The sequence below is a fragment of the Xiphophorus maculatus genome, chromosome 5 (genome assembly GCF_002775205.1).
Source record: "Xiphophorus maculatus strain JP 163 A chromosome 5, X_maculatus-5.0-male, whole genome shotgun sequence".
Lineage (NCBI taxonomy): Eukaryota > Metazoa > Chordata > Actinopteri > Cyprinodontiformes > Poeciliidae > Xiphophorus > Xiphophorus maculatus.
This window is the reverse complement of record NC_036447.1, coordinates 13,863,507-13,886,001: the sequence shown is the minus strand read 5'-3', so window position 1 is coordinate 13,886,001 and position 22,495 is coordinate 13,863,507. Positions and strand designations below refer to the sequence as shown.

Here is a 22,495-nt window from a genome sequence, read left to right as displayed (position 1 = left end):
ATGACTTTTGGGTTTATTATATTTGAAGGCATTAGATAGTAGGTGAAATCTATTAATAAAGCCCATATGTACAAAGAAAGTGAAAAAAATGTATAAAATGTTTTGTTTTTTTTTAAATCTGAAAAGAAACTTTTAAAAAAAATTCAGGTTTGATAAATCTGTACATTTTTTCCCCACATGGGGGCAACCTTGCAGCATTTTGGTCTCATACATAAGGATTGCATAACTCACCCTTTACCCACTTCACTGACTCAACTTTAGCTTCTGAGACAGTTGTACAGACGTGCCTATAACTTCACGAGTTTATTAATCAACATATAAAGCCACAAAGCTGAAACTGAAGGAAGTAGGCGGGAGTCATCGATCATTTTATGCTCAGCTCTTGGATCCCGTCCCCTCCTCTTTCCATCGGAGGTCATTGTGCAGAAAGCATCATGACAAACTCTGCAGGGGAAACACAGAGACAGCAGGCCTTCTAAGAAGGACAAATGACACTCAAATGTCAACAAACTAAATTTTCTCACATTCTTCCCTGCTGAAGTTGTTATATCACTGTTTCCATTATCACCAACTTTGGCAAAGTCAGGCTGGAAAATGATCAGCCTGATGACAAATTATGAAAGCTACTTTACTTATCCAACAATGCAGGTAAAAATTATGGTGCATATTGTATCTTACCCATATTAATGTTCATACAGATTGTGTTAATGCTGCCTGCACAGGTCATGCTGGATATGCAAGTTGAAAGGAAGTCATATTATTTGCACATAGTCCTTGAGCTGAGCCGACATGTGTGTCCTCTCTGTGACGGTTGTCAAGGTTTGTACTCTTGGAGATCCTAATGCACTTCTGATGAGTCTGGACTGCCTCTTTCAGCAAATCCACCTAGACTTAATCATGTATCCTTCCCATCTTGACATTTTCCACCTCTTTCCTCAGCTAATTTTGTCGCTCTGTCTTCTGCATCCAGAACTTATTGCTATGTCCTTTCTCTAGCTTTCTCTTGCCCAGAACTCTTAAAAAAGGTTTTAATCACATCTGTTACTCACTGCAGCTTTCATGATGTTGACTGAATATGAAAGTACATATATATACAGTATATATATTGCATATACTGTATATATATATATATATATATATACAGTATATATATACTGTATATATATGTGTGTGTGTGTGTGTGTGTGTAATGAATAGATTGTTTGAATAGATTAAATGAATAGATTGAAATGTTTTAAAATTTGTTCTAAAGGCACAACTGAAGGCTTTCTCTTCCACATATTTTCCCTCTTCACTCACCATCAAAGTCAATGCTACCGTCTTTGTTGAGGTCAATATCGCCGAGGATCTCCTCCAGTTCCCCTTTTTTCAGCTTCTCCCCGAGGAGAGTCTTCATGCCCTCCTTCAGTTCTTCCAGTGTGATCTTTCCATCTCCATCACAGTCAAACTGCGGTGTTAGCAAAGGGCAGGGAATTGGGGACACAGTCATGATGTAAGAAAGGATAAAAAGACAGGAAAAGAAGAGGTGAGGAGAGTTAAAGGTGACATGTCTGGGGCAATGAGAAACAGCCTGATATAAAAGGGCTTGAAACATGATGTTTGTAAGAGACTGAAAACAGCTCGTTCTCTACTGTCATGACATGTTAGGTAACGTGGCTCTGACGTTTCAACTCATTTCGTTTTTATCATCCTGATGTAGATTCAAACACAGGAGCATATGAATATATCAGCTGACAAAGATACAGGAACAGATTACCTTGTTAAGGTATAAAAGGAGCAAGGACTGGAAACAATGACATGTGTGTCATAAAGTGTGAATGGTTGTTTATAGAAGAAAAACACTCTTAGAAATATGAATGAAACTGTGCCCATAAATAGACATGTCACTTCGGTTGTGGTTGTAGGTGAGAAATAAATGCAACAAGAGTCTCAAGCCTATGAATGTTTGACGCTGCACTGATGTCAAATTTAATGTCACGCTTATAAATGCCTTAATAATGTTTGCAGTCAGAAAAAAGGGTTAAGAAAATCCCATTTTGATTGAAACTTTACTTTATATTGATCCAATGCTAATCATCAGACAGATTTTATATGCTGTTTTGAGTGGAGCCAAGTTCAGAGCGTTGGGCTGGACATTTTGTAACTTTAGCTGTTCACTTGCTTTAGCCATATTATATATGGAGTTTTTACACAGTTCTAGACCGGCACAGAGCTCATAGTTCCTCCATCTATTTCCTCTCATCTCTGCGAGAGAGCTCTTACAGTCTGTCCTTATGCCTCTTAACACACTGGAAAACCATTCTTACTGAACATCCAGACCCCTTGATGATGTCGAAGAGTAGCAAGCCTCCTCAGAAGCTCTTCTTCAACCTCTTGTTTAATGTTCAGCCATGCCCATGGCATAAAGTGTGTCAAATTCACCAATTCAACATCCATTTAGTTGTTTTCACACAAAAAAAAGCTGACATCTAATATTAGATTTGCTTTGGATGTCCTTTGATGGTAATGTAGCTGACAGTAATTTCAAAGTTATTAAAAATAACTAGTAGAAGTTGATATTAGACAATAAAAAACACAAAACTTGTTGTTCAGGTCTATAAGGTGCTGAAAGCTTTATGTACAGATGTTTGACCTAATGGACTCGGAAGCATTAGTTGCTTCATAAAAACTCCTGACTCTTGAATTATGTTTTTGTCAATGCTCTAAAACCTTCACACCTTTCCACGACTGCCATCGCTAAACTCAAGTCACATGATCAAAATGAAAAGTGCAAACAAAACCTTCTTTACAATATGCTGATGAAGAAACAGAAGATCTTACATCTTAATGGATATATGGCTTTTGTTTGCTTACTCATCTTTAAGCTTATGGTGATGTTTTTTTTTTACATTTCCCAACAATTATTAGATATTAGAAACTGACAAAATATGTCAAAACCCATGTAGCAACATATTTTGATGTCTACAGAATAACTATTATACTTAGACAATAAATTATGTTTCTCTAGATCAGGGGTGTCAAACTCAAATACACAGTGGGCCAAAATTTTAAATTGAACAAGGCTGCGGGCCAAGGTTGAACATTTTATAAATAAATATTGAACAAGCAAGGCTTATATAACTTAAAAGTGCAGGCGTGCTCAATTGAGTTGCTAAAAACAATAATACAACATATAAATGGCATATTAAAATTTAAATAAAAATTGAATGCCTCCTTTCTGAGGTAAATGTCAAAATTTGCTTCGTACACAGGCTAATAAATTTGAAAATAAAATAACATAACAACTATGAATAAATCATTAAATAAACTATGAATAAACCATTCAGGCCTTGGAGTAACAAGAAAAGGTGCATAGAAAACTTATTTACTGCTCATTTTGCGACACACTGATCTACTCTGATGCAGCCAAGTCAGATATCTGGCATCTTTTCTTGGATGCCAGTTCATCAATGTCGGGGCTCAGGGTTTGAGCTGAGGAAACCTTCATTATCGAACAAAGATGTTCATAAGATAAGATAAGATTTATTGTCATTGTCATCAAAGATGTTCATCAGTCAGGGGTCTCCTGTGAGACGTTTTCGTCATCTTCACTGAGGAGAAAAGTTGCTCACATACATATGTAAACAGATATTCTGTCTCCCACCTGTCCAGAAAAGTTCTATTTTCTGTCTTTCTTTTTGCCATTTTTTGGTAGGGTAACACAGTGACAGCTGTAGTTTGAGGTCGCAGTGTGGTATGCGGGAGAGGCACGGGGATGCGGGGTGCGCCGGGGCTTTCAACCGAAGGAGTGCGCAAGAAGACGGATCACCACCTTCCTAATACATCCATGTCCGCTACCATAAGTGCTACTGACACAGAGGAGGAGGCGTGTCTGCCTCTGTCCTGATAGACCCGCCAAAAAAACAGCAGAGCATTATGGGATTTGTAGTATAAGTGGTGAATGCGGCGTCACAGCGTTGCCACTGTATAATACCGGCGGGCCGGCTCTAATATTAATTTGAAATTGCCTCGCGGGCCAAATATAATTACACTGCGGGCCAAATTTGGCCCGCGGGCCAGAGTTTGACACCTATGCTCTAGATGGAAACAATCAAGCTACAAGAAGGTACTTTCCACAAATGTCCTCCAAACCCTTGCTATGTTTTCCTTTTTCTGTATTTAACTTGCAAGCTCTGCTCTTTTAGCCTTCTTTACATTCCTGACACTTTCCAAATAAAGGTCTAATCTGATGAACCTGTCAGAAAAAGGCCCAGCATTCGGACCCTAGTCCCCCTACCTGTTTGAAGGCACAGCGGAGCTCTTTTAGCCCGACCATGTGAGCTGTCTCAGCCAGCATTCGTGGTCCCATTAACTCACAGAAATCGTCAAAGTCTACATGACCGCCCCCTGCATAAAAAGAGAGCAGGCAAAGGTTCTCACACCAGAGCAGAATATGATACGGTAAGCACTACATTATGCCCCATCACAGCGAGAGGCAAAATCTGCCAGTTCCCTGTGAGAAACCTTTATCTTCAACACATCGGTCTTCTCGACCTAATAATATCACTCTCCTGTTCATGTAAGAGGGGGACTGAGCAGAAACATTTCCCACACATGCAGGAACTTTTTAGCTTGATGTAATGAAAGTTTTTCATCAGGAGTTCAGAGTTTAAACTCAGGTCAGTTTGCTGCATTTTGGAATTCTACATTTGGAGGCATTTGTTCATACTAATCATTATTTTATGCTACTGGATTACACTAACATAGTTTTGATGTGCAACCTGATGACAACTGAGTAATTAGAGAGGCCTATAGAGAGGGCTTAACTTTTTATTATCTGGGCTTTCTACGAGTAACAGACTACTCCAATAAAACGTGTCGTCGTTTTGTGGTTCAGAAATGTAATCAACTCTCTGAGTCTGCGGAACACTGAGAGACATTAAAACTGAAATAAATTCCTTCATGGACAAAAAGCACTAAGACTTACTCTGTCATGTAAAACTGTCATGTTCTGTTTAAGCATTCGGATGTAAAAAAACAGAATAATAAAAAAAAGCTTTATTGCAACTGACACGGTGGTTTTTAAATTCATAATGTAATTTTGCACATGCCTTAAGGCGAAATAAGTTTTCTGGTTTTCAAGTTTTAGTTTTGTGAGAAGGAACAGTCTTGATAGATTCTTGCCAAGAACCAAGACCTTACTTTGTGTGGGTCAATAATCTCAGGAGTTTTGATAAAAGTTTTAGAAACCTAAGTGTCTAATAGTCATCTTTTTGACCACAACAGCTGTAGTAAGTACTACATTTATAATAATAACAACTTACAATGTAATGTGGTTTGAAGCATCACACACTACATGGACTTGTGCTTTGGATCTAATAATCATTAGGAGCCGTCTGAGACCGTTTTTACGCAGCATAACTTTGACAGTCACAGCTAAAAATTATATCAAAATATGTTTTACTGTAACTCAAAATGTTACCCCTATTTCCACAAAATTTCATTGTAAAAAAAATGGAACATAAACATTTTGCACATCTATAACTGGAACAGGTTTTTAGGTGAAGAAACAAAAAGATGAAACTCCCTCACGCTGCCAAACTTGCAAAATCTATTTTGCACGTTTTTGCCTGACTTTCATCAGGCAAACACCGTGGAGCACTGCACCAAAATTGAGAATGAGTTTCTTTCTTTTTCTGTTATTATCCTAACAATGTAATCAGAAAATCATTTTCACTTGAGTAAACCGGGTGATTTTATTCCCTTGATAGGAAGGAATCAAGAAGCATTCACATCGCTGATGACAAAGTAAGAAAAGGTTCAAACATTTAAGCATTTACACTTTGAATCCACAGTTCAGGATCTTGCTCTTCATGCTGGTTTTGTCTGTACTTTATGTGCTGGATTAACACAGGGAGTTAAATGGACAGTAACTCTAAAGTCTGTAAAAGGTTAACAGTTCATATGGTGTCAAAAATGGCAGCACAGTAGAGAAGAAAAATACGCTTCAGCAGACCTGCACAGAGAAAATGAACACCACCATTACTCTGAAATTATTACGTCAGTCGTATGTATTTTTTTTTGTTGTTGTTTTTTTACAGAAGACCTAATGGTGTTATTACTGCGGCTCTATTCATCTCTCTCTGAGCAGGGACCAGTGCTCATTTATAAAATGATTAAGTGTGGTGTTTCAAAGACAGCTGCGTGAGTCTTATTTTTGTCATTAAAGCGTACGCAGTTTCATGAATCACTGTAGACCAGATATGGCTTATTCCTTAGCCTGATTCAAAATCAGCCCTGTAAGGCATTAGTTTGTTTATTTGACTAAAACATGTTCTGTCATAAACCACCTAATATGCAACGTTAGTGTTAACAAGGGAAATTGGTTAGGACATAACCTGCTTACAATGATAAAAAGCACAATGCCTGAGCAACAGCCTATGAAAAGACATTAGCAACAATCAATGTTTGAGTAAACGTTGAAGTGTGGCAAAAGCTTGGTTCACCTATTAGATAGAAATAATAATAATAATAATATTCTGTTAGTTCATGATTTAATGCCTCTATAACAAGAATGAACATTTCACACAAAATTAGAAAATGTCATTTTAATGAATTGAAAATGTTTGAACTTCGTTTATTTCTTAGCTAGATATGCAAAGATGCTCTTGCTGTTACTGTAAAATGGGTTATTAGGCTCAGTCAAATTAAATAATGTGACATAAAACTCTTGATGGTTTTGCCAACATAAATCAGCGTTGACATTTTTACCATTCTTATCAAACAAACGTATAACACCTTGAGGAACATTTGAAATTTCATATCAATTGAGATGAGTATTCTGCATTTTTATGCCACATAGACAGATTTGCTGATTTTGAATTTGGTAAAAGCCGGTCGAATGTGGAGACTAAACATTGGCCCTCAAGCGTCGGCCCCTCCTCCATCCAGGCATGTAATGTAAAGTAAACAATTTGACACAATCAACTGTCCACCGCTGCATTTCTTTTTTTTTTTTTTTTAAGCTGTCACACTCTTACTGTTGTCAAAGCTCATATGTATCCTTTAAGCCCACTTCAAGAGAACTTAAAAACTTGTGAAGGGCTGACAGAGGCTATATCCTCTGCAAAGCCTATCAGTGATCTGATACCACCTTTGAAATTCTTAATTGCACAAAGCTTTGTACTCGTGAGTCATGTGTCCCCAGCAGCCCTCTGTTCAATGAGCGTTGCTTTTTTTAGTCGTTTTAAAAAGGATATTGAAACAGTGAAAACTTCCTGGGAAGTGAAAAGCAAAGTCTGATTAATTTTACGGAAGAAAAACTCAAGAGAACTCAAAAGACAGGCTTTCTAAAACTCAGAAGATAATTTGAGAATCTAAGAATCTTAGATGGTCCAAATATTAATTTGAATGTAATAGTATCCTCTCAACTATTTTAGACTGTGTCCTCCATCTGTATCTATTCAGACCAGCTGGTAAGTGAGTGGCTTTGTTTTAAAAGTTAAAAACTATGATTTAAAATAAAATTTGACAAGGGAGAGGAATTTTGTGGCTCGCTTGAGATTATATTGTTACCCAATTTAATTGCAAATAATTCACAAAAGAAACACTTCTCTGTAGTTTATTTGCTTATTTGTCACACTGAACGTAAGACTTCAGAGGTTCAGTTTTGTCCTCTGAAAAAATATTCCTGTTTGTGATTGAAAGCTATTCACAGCCCAGATTTCAGATTTCGAATGGTGGTAGTGAGTGATAAAACCTAAACTGGATCTGTTCAAACCTTGGGTAATTGGATTTTTTTTCCCCTGCCAAATCTCCAGCACCACAAACATATTCAAATATACCCAACTGACATTTTCAGATTAATTTCAGCTATCTAATTTGCTGCAACTGAAGTTGTTTTGTTCAGCTCGTTTGACATTGTTCCCATTGTATTAACGCGTGCAGTCAGAATAACGCTCTTGGCTGACAGTTAATGTATGCCTGCCTGATGTGGTTTTCAATAGAAACAAGTCGCCAAGTGGGAGACAAATAAAATCAGCAATAAAAGCGAAATCAGCAGTAGTTAGAGTTGTTTTTCCTAACTGAATACTTGATGAATAATTACAAAATCTAAACCAACAACAAAGATTTCAGATCAAGGTCCAAGGTAATGTAAAATTATCCAACAAGATTTGAGATGTCAGATCTAATCTCAGGTATTTGCGCGGGACTCAAATCATCATTAAAAAAAGCTACCAATACATGTTTTATTGGGAACTTGCAAACATGCATTAAAGTCTCTGCATATTATATTCTTGATCTATTGAATCTTGGTTATCCCTAACAAACAAAGAAGAGACAGCATTAGCTGCTGCAGAGCCTCGTCTTTCGGTACCATGTTCCTGTTTCACTCTGCTCTGATATCCTCAGATGTTCAGGAACGCTGGTCATGAAAGGAAATTACCAAGTTTATGACGGAGGAAAACATTTCTCTATAATTCTTTTTTTACTGCATGTGATTAATTAGACTGTTATTAAAATATGTAATTGGCAGACGTATCAGCATTATCAACACATAGAGGAAAAATGCTAAATTAGCCCTGCAAGAAAACATTATTTGTGGAAGAATGTCAATTTGTGTCAAATCATTTATATCTTTAGAAATGACTGATAAAGCTGTATGTATCAGGTGATATGTTATTAGGGCATAATAAAAGTTTGATTTAGCTAACTCTGTCATAGCCCAATATTTTGAGCTCTAGAAGAGAAATTTCTATTGCTGTCAGAAGAAACATATATTTAACAAGCCTCTGGATTTCAAAATGGAGTAAATAATAACCGAGAAAAAAGGAGATGCCCTTCTTTGACTCAAAGCAAGGCTCTGCACTAGACCAATTACCTTTATTGGAGGGATTATGTGCCTGCAGGGACCACTAAAGGCAAATTCCTCTGCACTCTTGAGGAAAATAAAAGAAACCGCATTGTTTTGACTCTAAAAGACCCTCCTAATGAGAACAAATTGAGATGTAGCTGCTTTTTTGTGGCAGCACAGTAAAGGATTAAGTGAGTGTTCATGCATTCCCCAAGGGATGCAAGAACACTCATGGAGCATTGCTAGCCATGGAGGCTAGCAATGCTGGAAATGTAGATGAATTACGGTAATGTTTTTATTCTCTGCTTAAAACATTTCTTTCCTCATGGTTGTGAAAAATGCAACGGACAATATATTGGGTTTATTGTCCGAAAGAGAGACAAGGTCTAATCGAGGGGTGTCCATGTCCAGTCCCTGAGAGCTACTGTCCAGATTCACACATCCCTGCTCCAACACATCAGGTGCACAACTCTGGTCAAACCAATTGTTTATACCATGTCAAGACAGAAAGTTGTGAAGAAGTGTAACGTTTATCAAGTTAAAAAATGATGGTTTCACTTTTAGCATGCCGTCTGTCGTGTTGGGAGACGTTCATGTGCTGATAAATTATAACAAAAACCACTGCCTGAAAGCTTTTCTTCCTCCATGGTTTTACTCACATCATTTCTGCAGTAGATAGTTATTTTTTTCCAGTGACTACACCGAATTAAGTAGTGTTTAACTACAGCTACAGTCTATTTTTAGTATTTTGACTTCTCCCATTTACCATATGAGTAGGATGACCAGAAATACATTTTTCCCAACATGTTGAGAGAAAATTAACTATTGATGCACTGAGTGGCGTGCCAGGATATGTCCTGCATAACTGTGGTGCAGTCAAACCATCACAAGTAAAACATGGACTGATTATGTATAGAAACTGGAGATTTTCAGCTGCTTCCATTTAGAGCACTATTTTGTTAAACAGCTGCAGTAGACACCAATATACAGGGTAGGCCATAAGTTTCCATACATAGGAGAATGTAAAATGTATATTTTTTCTATGTATGGAAACTTATGGCCCACCCTGTATATTGTATATAGGTACTGAGTGCACAGTTAGTAAAAGAAAATGAAGTGCTGGTCCACATTTTGCATTTACTGGTGGAGACATGTGCAGCAAACATCTTCAATAATCAGGGTACTAAATTCATATGTATGCCACACTTATAAGATTTTTAACAAATATGAACCACTTTGGATGGGACAAGCTTATACAATATTGATACTATTTATGAATGTTTGAGTTTCTTACGTTCTTCCAAAATGTCAAAAAGTTCAAAAATAAGTTGTAAAGCATTCTATGGCCTTAAACCTACAGAATCCGACTAAAGGTGCAGTTCTGCTTTGGAACTAAAATGCTAACAGTGCATATTTATACTTACACTAAGAACACAGAGAAGGAAGCCAAGTTTAAAAATGTACAGATGCAAACTAGCTCCACCGTGTCTCTGCACCTGCAGAATGAGCCGTATTAATCGGTGCACCACGACCAAACACAACAGTTAGTTGTGAACTTGAAGAAAATAGAACAAGTGGAAGTTCATGCAGCACACAAAGACACATTACTCTCACATTTCCACCTGCTCATTTCAGAAAGGGTTATCAATCATACACACATGACTTGATCCTCCGAGAAAGGAGAGGGCTGCGGGTGCAGAAACCAAACACACACATTCTGCCAAATTGATGAATACTAACATTTCATCTTGATTTGTTGGATGATCTCGATAAGCTCCATCTCCGTGGGCATGTAGCCCATGGTCCTCATGCAGTCTGCGATGTCTTTGTAATGGATGTAGCCATCTGCGTCATAATCAAATTCCTTAAAGGCCTCTTGAAGCTCTAGAATACACACAAGCAAATTAAACGAAAAACTGTAACGCATAAGGTAAAATATCTTTCAAAGAGTCAAAAATTCACACAGTTTGTGCAAGACTTTTACATTTTGTTACTAGTTTATAGCTCTTAAATGCAGTGAGTTAAGAGAACCGAATGAAAATAGTTACACGTCTTTAACTTTTTAAAATTTGGTTAGGCTGCAGTCACACAGTACAGTGTGTTTCATTAGGTTTTTATGTGACAGATTAATCTGTTAATCTGAAAGAAAATGAGAAACTTCAAAAATGTTTGTCCCAGTTAAGAAACTGAAATGTGTTCTTCGTAAAACCACCTTGCCTTGAAAATACAGCTGCAATATTTTGGAATATTTTTTGAAAATCTTTTTTTCAAAACAGCTTAGCCTCCTCCGCATGGGATGGAGTGGCTCTGTGGACATCAATTTCACCACAGATTTTCACTTGGCTTGGGGTTCATGTAGGTCTAGAGTTTGTTTGGGCCATTTTAGCTTTTAGCTTCTACAGTAGTGGGTTTTGTTTCATGATTACCAAGTATTCAGTTCCACCCATCAAAACATCAACTCTGTCCAGCTGCCCTGTTCTCTGAAGAAAAGCATCCCCATGCCTGGGGCTACATGCTGCACACCATCCTGAGAAAGAAACATAATATGCTCTCCATTCTCCTGGGCATGCTGTGTGGTGTCATTTTTCTAACACGCATTCTGCGTGTTCGCTTTATATTTTCCTACATTAGCTTCCTCCATGCCAGTCTTCCACAAAGATTATTGAAAACCTGGGTCTGAGTATTTGTATGTCACTTCACTTGATTTTTGCAGCCTGACACATGGCCTATTTATTAATTTATTGCAGGCTGAAAGTCCTTCAATCTTACATAAATGATTAAGAGGGGCGGCTTCAAGGAGGAAAAATATCGATGCAATTCATAAACATCTGCAGGCACTTGTAGTATGTCATGCTTGTGTCTTGTGAGAGTTGCGTCAAAAAGACGTCAATCTTACCATCAATCTCCAGTGGCATCAGCTCCCTCTCCTGCAGAGCACAGAAAGGACACAGTGGTAGTAATTAGGAAACGCTTTTGCAGGACGGCATGTAAAATCAGGGTGACTTAAAACAGAATCCTCCTGAGAAATATAGAGTCATAATTTGGCTTTTGACTACCAAATTAGAACAACATGCATACCCATGTCAGAGCTGCTGTGTGCTGACAGAGGACCCTAATGGGATTTCAGCCAGCGACATGTCTCTCTAATTGGCAAAACGATACCATATCATGCACTCGTGCACACGTGCCGTTCGCACAGCCTCTGCATCTGCTTCATCCGGAGACATCATCTCAGTCTGCATGCACCCAAAAAACACGCCCACACACAAGCACACAACAGTAAACCTTGTCGCAAAGAGAAATAAATACGTGAAGGCTTGCTCACAGGAATACACTTGTGTACCCTGGCCTACTTAGGAAGAAGATGGTATTAGCATATGGCTACCAGCATGAGTCATTCTCTGTTCGCTGGCTTACTTTGTGTTCGTGTTCTTGCATTTTTAGGTATTTCGTCAAGAAGAAGCACAACTGCTAGGAGCAGAGTCTCCACTCTAGGTGTTGTGGATGGCTTCAGAGTTCATGTTTGCTAAGGGCTTGAAGTCACAATGTGTTAATGAGTCTGTCTACAAACAGACAGGAGAGACATTAAAGGTGAAAAGATTCATCTGAAAACTGAGTCCTGCAGAAGAATGAATACAGTTAAGTGCAAACGTTGTTCCTCTTTTATGTTTTAGGGCAAAGTATTTTTAAATGTGGGAGAGATTTTTCTTAATGAGTTTGTGTACAAATAGACAGGAGAGACATTGAAGCATTTCTCTAATGCTTTATAAAAAACCTCATGTATATATAGTACATATATACATATATAAATCTGTTTTCAATTTAAAAAATGTATGTTCAATTCAAGCTTCGTCCTGCCACTTGTCAATGCACTCTGGGAGAAGACACTTAACCCCAAAGTGCCTTTCTGTGTGTAGATGCATGAAGGGGTGCGCTTAGTGTGTGTGACTGGATGAATGCGGCTTTAGTCAGTTTGATAAGAAAAAATGCAACATGAACAAGAATCATTTTCAACTGACTACAACAGAGTAAAAAATATCACTGCAAGCTTTCAATGAACCCCCAAATGCCTCAATTGGATCAATGTTTCCACATTTTTCTGGAAAAAGACATGTTAAAGGAGAAAAATAAGGTGAAAGTAAAGTAAAATGTCAATTATCACGAAATCAGTTGCAATACCTGAGGCAATACTTGGAGTCAGAAGCACAGTTGGAAAAGCAGGAGGCTTGGGAACGTCAAAACATCCTTCATAGTATCTTATCTGACAAGCTTTTCCTATTTTAGCAGGAAAAAAAGATGATTTGGTTTAATTGCTCTGCAAATGTCCCTAAACGTCTTCAACCTTTTCACCTTTGCTTCACATTTACAGCCAGAAACCTTTATATGTTTTATTGGCATTACCAACACAAAGTAGTGCTTAATTAGAAATGGAAAACAAAGTGTGGCTTGAATTTGCAATTTAATCCCTTAACCTGTGGTGGAAAACTAACAAGTGGAGCAAAACACAGGATGAAAACCTGTCAGAGCTTTAGAAATATTAGACTCTGGGCTACAGGCTGAAGTGTCTTTACTTACAACAGAACCTCTTTACTCTGAAAAGAGTATTTCTGTGATATCAGTGAGATTTTGGAATGATTGTTAGGATATATGCTTATGTTATTCTTATAATGTGAATCAACAAAATTGTAGCCTTAACTGTAGTAGGATGTCAGATATATTCAGAGGAGATTACTAACTCAGTCAATATACATGTGTAGTTTGTTTATTAAAGAAATTGTTCAAACAGTTCAGGTTAAATGTACTAGAAAAAAGTTTCAAGATTTTTACTTGGCCTTATATAATCAGGTCTCATATTATAGAATTGAATTTGCAATGACTTTTAAATCTCCCTAACATCAATGCTCACCTTAGCTGCCTTTCCATTTTCTTGGTGAGTCAGTGCTTTTATCAGTCTACAGCGAGAATATTTTTTTCAGCTTTTTAAAGCATTTATCACATGAATGAAATTAAGATACAAGAGAAAAAAAAGTGAGTCTAACATGCTGCAGGGAAAACAAAAATCATTCAAGGTCACCCTGCTAAGGATCCCTGTAACATTTCAAGGAGAAACGGCAGCAGGACTTATTTGGATGTTGCACCATTTCAATGATTATTCACTGTATTACACTGCCAACACAGTGTAAATGCAGAGCCAAAAGGCAATTGCATCAGGAATCACATCGCTTCTCATGTTGGCCTGATTTATTAAACCTTTATGGTTTAATGTGATTTCTCTTGTCATGTTGCAACTGCGCTGTTTACCCCACACAATATCATCCTATCATACGGCGGCATTATTTAGTTAGCAAGAACAGAACATTAATTGGATTTTTTCCTTTTGCCATCCTGAAAGGATCAGGCAGCATGCCACACAGTCAGGCACAGTTCATCCATCAGAATGGGCCCATTAACGGTTAATGTCATTCTGTCTGCCTTCACACGGCCATGTGAGCTGCTTCGTTAGCATGACGCACGCACACGCACAGCGGTCACACTGAAAATGCAGCTAAAAAAAGCCCGATGAGGGGAAAAAAAAAAATCTGTTTCTGCTGTTTGTATGATTGAGATACATCCTTTATTTTTCTGTTTTTCTGTGCTGGATTTGATGTGAGCTGACAATAAAGCGGGCTCAGTGGGTAATGATACAAATGTTGACATGAGGGCTTGCTGCAGGATAGGTGGTCTCTTTGCCTCAATGTCCCAGCATCAACCCGAACTGCAGGCCCTCTCTGCATGGCTCCGGAATGGGGGAAAGAAAGACTAGATGTATCAGACATGGATGGAGATCTGTTCAAAGTTCCGAATTGTAGTAAAAAAAGAAAATTCTGGTTTTCTGATCGTCTTGATGACGTTGGCACTGAGTGCAAAACATTTATCGACCGTTTTCTCTATGTTCCGCAAAAACATGACACAAGGGAAGGCAAGTCTCTTTGTATGGTGTTACTCAGATACAAGGCGAGTAAAATAATTTAGATTAAATCAAAGGAAAGGCATAAAAAATGGGATAAAACATTTGAACTGTAACAATGTCACATAAAAATAAGCTATTGTTAAGAAAGTACACATTTAATCTTAAATTTTTTGCTCCTATCACGCCTCAGTTCTTTTAACCAAAGTTACAGTAAACATTTCAAAACCCAACAGGAACATTTTCTTTAAAAGTCCACTTTTATAAAACCTTCCTTTTCATTGATAATTGTAAAAAAAATATTTCTTCTTTTAACAATGAAGCTAATGATATAAATCATTATATTCATATAATGATTTATAGCTAATGATATAAATCATTAGCTTCATTTTTAAAAGAAGGGTTACCTAACCCTTACCCTTACAATTTACATTATTTTCTCACGTAGCTTCAGTAACTAAAAAAATAAATAAATAAAAACTCTTCCAATGAAATGCCTATAATGACATGGAGAAGATTTACTAAGCTTACAAATGGAGGTGCATTTTTTTAAAAATGCAGACCTTTTAATTATTTTGACATCAACTTCAGCCGCAGGTGTCATGCTGATGAACCATCCAATCTTGCATACATGACAAATATTGTGCACGCACCACGGCTCTTTCCATCAGTTTCAGGCGCTTGTCTAAGTGAAGTCTTGAGGAACATTAATTCAGAAGTGGCTAATCTATAAATGGATGAATGTTTGTGCTCGTGCAGATTGATGAAGCCAGTAATGTTATCTTTCTTAGATCAGAAAGGAGCTTAGGAGAACAAATTATCCAAATTATTTCAGCATTGTTGGCCTCACTTAACAAAGAGGCTGAATGAAATCCTCCTTATCACCAGTGTTTACGCAAATCAAAAGAACGAGTATTTAATGACAGCAAGAGAGAATGGGTAAAGTCCTTTTTTCTTCTTGATTGTTTAGGTTCTATTGCCAGCTTAAATGTGGAATTTTGTCTATTCTTTCTGGATACACAAAATCATTTCGTATCTATGTTGTTTTTATACTACATCTTTTTCTGCCTTTCTCCTCTCTATTAGTCATTTTTTTTCTTTAATTTTTTGCAAGTTTCTAGATTTCATAGAGTTGGATAATAAATATCTTGAATGGTATGAATGTGTTTCTGTTTACTAAACGTTAATACAACAATGATAGCTTTAGAGAACCAAATTTATCTAGAAGCAGAGACTACAGACTTAGTGTTCATCCTACTCTCCAGTAGAAAGATCTGCTTGTCATAACCATTTATCACACTCTATTTATATTGAGATATATCTACTAGAAATTGAGCTCAATGTTCCCCCATCCCCCCAAGAAGTGGAAAGTGGGCAAAGTCGATTGTTGGCTCTCTTCCATTTGTAATTTTTCCAGTGTGGTTCCCCCCAGGAACACGGGAAAGTGATATCAGTCATGAACTCAGCCAGTGTTTAACCTGAGCTAAGCAGGACATTAATGGACAGCAGCCCAGCAGCCGAGCACTGAATCATTTGTGAATCTATTGGATTAGTTTTCCAAAAAAGAAATATTACTTTATGTTTGAAATATTGGTGCTGGGTGTGTTTGGTTAAGCAAAATTAATGGTCTAGTGAAGACGTACTCGGGATAATCTTAGCAAATGTTTACAAACAATCTTTCTAGCTTAAATAATTAATGACTAGCAGATTAAACATCTGAAAGAATTCATTCCTTCTTCCATCAAGATATTAGATATCAGCAAGTAGAGGTGACTTTTGATTTGATATTCTTTAAGTTTCCCATCAGATTAAGTGCTGACCATAACCTTTCAACAGAGTGGAGGTCGGGGTCATTCCAGAGGCTCAACGTTAGTCTAGTTCAGTGTTTCTCAGTTCCGGTCCTCACACCCCCTCTGCCCTGCATGTTTTAGGTGTTTCCCTTCTGCCACACACCTGGATTGAATATTTTGGTGATTAACAGGCTTCTGCAGCACTTGATGGTCATGCAATCATTTGAATCAGCTGTTCTGGAATAGAGGCACATCTAAAACATGCAGAGCAGGGGAGCCTGAGGACTGGAGCTGAGAAGCGCTGGTCTAGCTGCTCATTTGAGTCGAAGTTGAAAACTTAGGAAATATTTTCCTTCAATCTTCTATCCATTTGCTTTGTGCAATCCGCAAAAAAATGTTTAAGGATTATTTCTGAACATTATCATCAATTTTCTTTCATTTCAGTTTAACAATTTGTATTTATTTATTTTTTTTACATAACACTGTACAAGCTGTCCAATATGGTGTTGGTACTTAAAAGCTGGGACTAAAGTAAGTCTAAGCAGTAAAGTAAGTAACATGTAATAACTACATTTTCTGATAAGAAGGGTGGTCATAAATTAATCCAAAACAGAATGGATCAAAGGTTAAAAAGGTTTTAAATTTACTTTGCAGGCATAATGAAGACACGACCATCACGTCTGAATCAGCAGGATGAACATCCTCTAACCAAGAAATCCACCACTTACTTCCCCTGCTTATGTTTGAAAACTATTATAGGCTTGGAAAAGAATATGCTAATGAGAAATACCTTTATTTTACAAAGTGCTCATGTTATTATTAAGGTTTGATTAATGCAGGAGGCCCTGAGGACAAAAGCTGAAATGTTTGCTCAGCAGCAAGCATTTCAGCTAATGACGTGACCAGTAAATAAAATAAAACAGCAGCAAGGAGGTCTGCGCGCCCAGAGCCAAAACGTACGCAACAAAATATGGTAAATATGTGTAAATTAACATTATTACTAATATGTCAGGTTGGTGGTGCATAATAAAAACCAATTTCCTTTAGCTGCTCATTTTAATTTATATTTATTCCAAGGCTCAGGCTATTGCAAAAGGGTTGGTGTTACAGGGGAGACCATACATTATTCATGCCCATGTCAGAGTTTGCCTTTTGGGGAAATTTTTATTCTGCTGTCTGGAAATGTCATAAAAAGTGGCAAAAAAATAATAATTTAGGGATGCTGGGTCGGAGATATTCTGGTGATTTATATTTGGGTTTATAATTAATCATTTTTTTTCTTTGGTTACATGAAACCATTGCCAAATTATTTATTGCCACATTAATCAGCCCATTCCTATATTTGCACCAACTGTGTTTTGTTCTCCAGTGAGTGCCTGATTGTTTTTCTCTTTGTTAGTTCTCTGATGAACATGGTGACGTACTTCCTTTCTGTCTGCTGGGAAAGGCACCAACACCTCCAACACCTAGAACAGGATTAAGCAGGCACAGAAAATCAAAGAATAGATAGAGCTTTCCTCCATTCTTCCTCTGCTCTGTGATTCCGGATTAGATTGAGGTCTGGTCTACGGCAGATCCACTCCATAAAGTTAATACTGTTCCTTTGTAAGCTTCCCTTAAGCACTTTAGTGGTGTGTTTCTGCTCTTATCTTGTAAATAAACCTTCTAGCTGACAAATACTTGGAGACTGCTGCAGGGGATGAGATGTGCAAAACTGCATGGGAGCGAAGCACAAAGCTCGGTGGCGATACATAGAAACTGTTTGACTGGTGATAACTGCAACTCTTGCAATGAATTACTAAGAAAATGTATAAATAATTTGGAAATTGGGCTTTTTTTTCTTACAGCTTAACTCATTTTACTTTGATGAAAACAGATGACAAATTACATTTACACATCAGAATCTGTTTTTTTCTTAATGTGTTTTTTATTATAGGCAATAATGATTTAAAGCAGTGGTCTCAAACTGCATTCCTTGAGGGCCTGCAACTTTCAGATGTTGCTCTGCTTCAGCACACCTGGCTCCAATTTTAGTCTTGTGATGGAAAAATTACAATAAGGTCACATCTGCTAGTCATGTTATATGAAATGCTTATGAACTCTCACCAAAAGAACTATTTGGGTTACATGTAGAAGTTTTCCACGACAGTCTAGAGCTTCACTGCATACCAGTGAGACGGTTTCCCCATTTAAATCAGGCGTGCAGGACAAGGGACACATGTAAAAGTTGTAGGATTCCAGCCCTTGAGGACTGTAATCTGACTCCACTGACTTAAAGGGAAAAGAAGCTACTTTTGTAAATCCCTGTTTATATTGTTGGAAAGGAATTCCATCATACGTGAAATTTTGTGGCATTTACAGAACAGAATTGTTTCAAATTGGTATAAATTAACTTGACAGAGTTCACTGCAAAAGTATTCATACCCCTTGAACCTTTCCGCATTTTGAAAAGTCACAGCAGTGAACTTCAGTGTGTTGTAGTTGAGATTGTCTGTGACAAAGCAGCACAATAGTGCATAATTGTGAAGTGGAAGGAAATGATGCATGTTTTTTCTAATAATTCTCATTATCTTTAATGTGAAAAATGGCTTGTGCATTTGTATTCAAGCCTCCCGAGTCAATAGATAATGTTCAGTGCAATTATAGTTCCAAGTTGTTTGGGGTATTGTTCAATCATCTTTCCTCATCTAGAGACTGAATGTTTTCCCCATTCAATCAGTCAGATTGAGAGAAGAGTGTCTGTAAACATCCATTTTAAAATCTTGCCATGGATTCCCACTCACATTAAGGTGTGTGTATTGACTAGGCCGTTTTAACACATATATATGAATGGCCTAAAACCATTCCATTGTAGCTGTGACTGTATGTTGCTTAGTGTCGTTTTGATGCTGTGAGGCCCTAATTACATTTTTTTGGCAAGTTTTATTCTAGGATTGACTTCTGTTTAGCCCCATATATCTTCCCTTCCATCCCCACAACATAATGCTGCCACCTCTGTTTTTCAGCATGGAAGTGTTCAGAATAATGTAAAGTCTGACTTAAGTTCTATTTAGGAGAATAATGAGAAAGGCTGCTCACTACAAAAAATATATCACATGGTACTAAGTTTTTTTTTCTTTTTTTATCTGAATAATACGATGCCCTTCCTGAAATACGCAATGAAGATATCAAATATAATTTATCCAAATTTTCCTGACGTTTTTTCTATTCAACCATTGTTTGAACAATGTCCCCACCATGTCCACAGAGTCCTTTCACTGACCTAACACTTTCTCAATATGCATAATGGGAGACTTGAATTATAATAACCTATTACATCCAAGTAATCGTTGGCAATTACTTTAAGGCACACGCTGATTGCAATAATGATAACAATTCAACATATTCTGCAGCTTTATTTCCCCAATTGCTTTGCACTATTTTCTGTTGTTGTTCCATCACCTAAAATCATATTAAAATACATTTAATATTTCTTGTTGGAAAAGCAAAGCAAAAACATTAAAATCGACAATACACTGTATTTTGCTGTCCGAGACACCAAAGAGTAGCACCGTGATGCAGAACTGACCTGTCCAAAAAGTTTATTTAGGTAAGAGATGTAGGCAGCTGCCACCATGGAGCTGTTGCTGAGGCTCCTCTTACTCTTCCTCTTGCTCTCCTCTTCCTCAGACGCCTTCTCCTTCGTGGAGGACTTGGAGCTGTGAAGTGTGTATTTGCATGCTATTGGTTTAGAGGCATCACCATCAATACCAAGCCACCTAAATTTGTTGTAGTTTACAATTTAAAAAATTGTAAACTTCTCTTTAGCTTTTAACCATCAACTGAAACCAATGCAGGAAATTTTCACAAGCAGAAGACAAGAAAAGCAGTTTTTTTCTGAGCGAGGCAACTCTGGCAGCTTGTTTGTCAGCTTGTTTATCATTTGATGGTGCTAATTGAGTGTACAGCCTAACATAACCTAGTCTCTTTGTCATAATCAATGTTGATTAGAAACAGAGGATGATAATAACCAGAATTTCTTGGAGAGGCTAAGCTGAAGGGCCTTGTTTTTGAATCTCCCCATAGCGGGCGATTTTCCAGCTGCTGCAGCCTTCCCTCCTCGTGGAGAAACGCTGGGAGAGAAAAAAGCCTGTATCAATTTAAGATGCGCTAAATGACTTGAATTATTTGGCTTGATATGTTTTCATTTCTTCTAATTCAAAAATATAACAAAACAACATCATGTTAGCATGAAGGTAGTAAGAAAAGATAGCTAAATCTGACAGCATCAATTGGAGATGAATAATAACATTTTAGACTTTACTACGTCTCTTTGTTCCTAACAAGTTAGATAAGCTAATGGAGTGTTTTGCTTTGCTGCTCCAAATGTCAATAGGTTATAAAATATGTGGTATAAAATTAACTTCAGATGAACTGGCTACATTTGTTTAAGCTTAATTGCATCTTTTCTTATTTATCCCACAAATCTTCTTCACCAACCTGGCAGCAGAGGACAGTCGGCTCTCTGGACCTCCCTTTGCACTTTTTACAGACATTTCAGCTGAAAGACAAACAAAAACAAATGTTAAAGGTGACAAATCAAGCACAGACAAGAAACTACAACTCTGCTGAAGCACAGATACAAACATTTTGTAAGATATCATCAAATGTAGGATCTTTTTTGCTGCAAGGTTCATCATAAATCAAGATCAAACAAAACTTTCGGAAGTTCCTGCAAAAGTAAATGTGGATGTTTAAAAAACTTGAAAGGTACTACAAAACTAATTTAGAATTATATCATTTTTTATGGGACTCTGCAAAAGTAACTTAGCATCAAAGAAAAAATGTACATGAGCTCAGAAATAGCTCCTACTGACATTTTGATATCTCCCAAAATGTCAGTAGTATCCTATAAAATGAACTTCAGATTGTGCATCAAAACAGAACTGCAAGACTCTGGCATCATCCTACAAAAATGTTGTGAGATCTCCCAAATTCAGAATGTCACCGATGTTCTGTTAGACTAAAGTAACTCAGAGTGTCACAAAAACCATGAAAGATCCACCAAAAGTATTTTTATTGTTTTAAAGTTCCTCATGGGGATCAGTAGCACTGTATAGTACTTCAATAGGAGAATAAAAACGTGTTCCTGGCTGCCTCATGTGGATATTAAGTGAACAGAGGTTGCTCCCTTCATTCAGTCGATGTCGATGTATGCTGGTGCTTATCACAGAGGTAAGTTATCAGTGATGTTACATAAAGAACAGTAGGCAGTCAAAGGATTAATCCACCATTACTGAATGAATCAAAACACAAGGGTAGTTTAGTTAAAGTGGAAAAGATTCTTGAAACAAATCAAACAACTGTAAGAATGAAGGCCAGAATGACTCAGTCATGCAGGACTTGTGAGGAGGACAAGTAGGCAGAATTAGTGAGACTGTCTCTTTGAAATGTGAATAATGTCCCGTCATGGATCAGGTCACGGAGAGTACATCTCGGAGTGCTAGTGCCAGATGATGAACGGCTGTATTTGGCAGCATTGTGCTATAAATCTGTATTCACTGCATGAAGCAAAGGTTACTTAAATCCAGGGCAAGTAATACTATCCAAATACTATCCATCTTCCGACTGCTCTTTTAAAACATTCATCTTTCAGTTGTATCTCAAGCATGATATTTTCACTTTCTATGAAGCCTGCATGAATTATTCTCACCTTCTAGCACAACTCCCATCAGAGTAAACAAACACACCCCACAAGAGCAGCCGGTAGCACATGCGGGTTTCGCTACACAAGCCACTGAGCAGCACTCTGCGTGTCTTCAGCTCTCCTCCCTAAGTGGCCAATTGCTGTCAATCACTGCAGCCGACACAAGCAATTTTAGATCCTAATCACTCTAATTGAGGTAATGAAATGGAGGGCCAGGTGGACTGGGCAAAAACAAACAC

General features: G+C 37.5%; 1 protein-coding gene across 1 annotated transcript; it reads right to left on the bottom strand.

The window, feature by feature from the left end:
* Positions 1-193: 193 nt before the first annotated feature.
* Positions 194-22,281, bottom strand: LOC102223488 (calcium-binding protein 2). The gene is made up of 9 exons (XM_014472009.2): positions 22,263-22,281; positions 21,050-21,110; positions 20,581-20,682; positions 20,139-20,268; positions 11,730-11,760; positions 10,574-10,717; positions 4,277-4,386; positions 1,300-1,447; positions 194-444 (listed from the first exon to the last, which is right to left on the bottom strand). The coding sequence occupies exons 1-9, from the start codon at positions 22,279-22,281 to the stop codon at positions 416-418; spliced, it is 774 nt and encodes a 257-aa protein (XP_014327495.1). The 3' UTR covers positions 194-415.
* Between the last annotated feature and the right edge of the window lie 214 nt (positions 22,282-22,495).

What these genes read in the sequence shown, in the direction of transcription:
- LOC102223488 (XM_014472009.2), bottom strand. An exon ending in AGCCTCTCCAAGAAATTCTG is followed by an intron (nt 20,269 to 20,580) that starts GTTATTATCATC and finishes CACACTTCACAG; the next exon opens with CTCCAAGTCCTCCACGAAGG. An exon ending in CCAACAAATCAAGATGAAAT is followed by an intron (nt 4,387 to 10,573) that starts GTTAGTATTCAT and finishes CTTTTTATGCAG; the next exon opens with GGGGCGGTCATGTAGACTTT.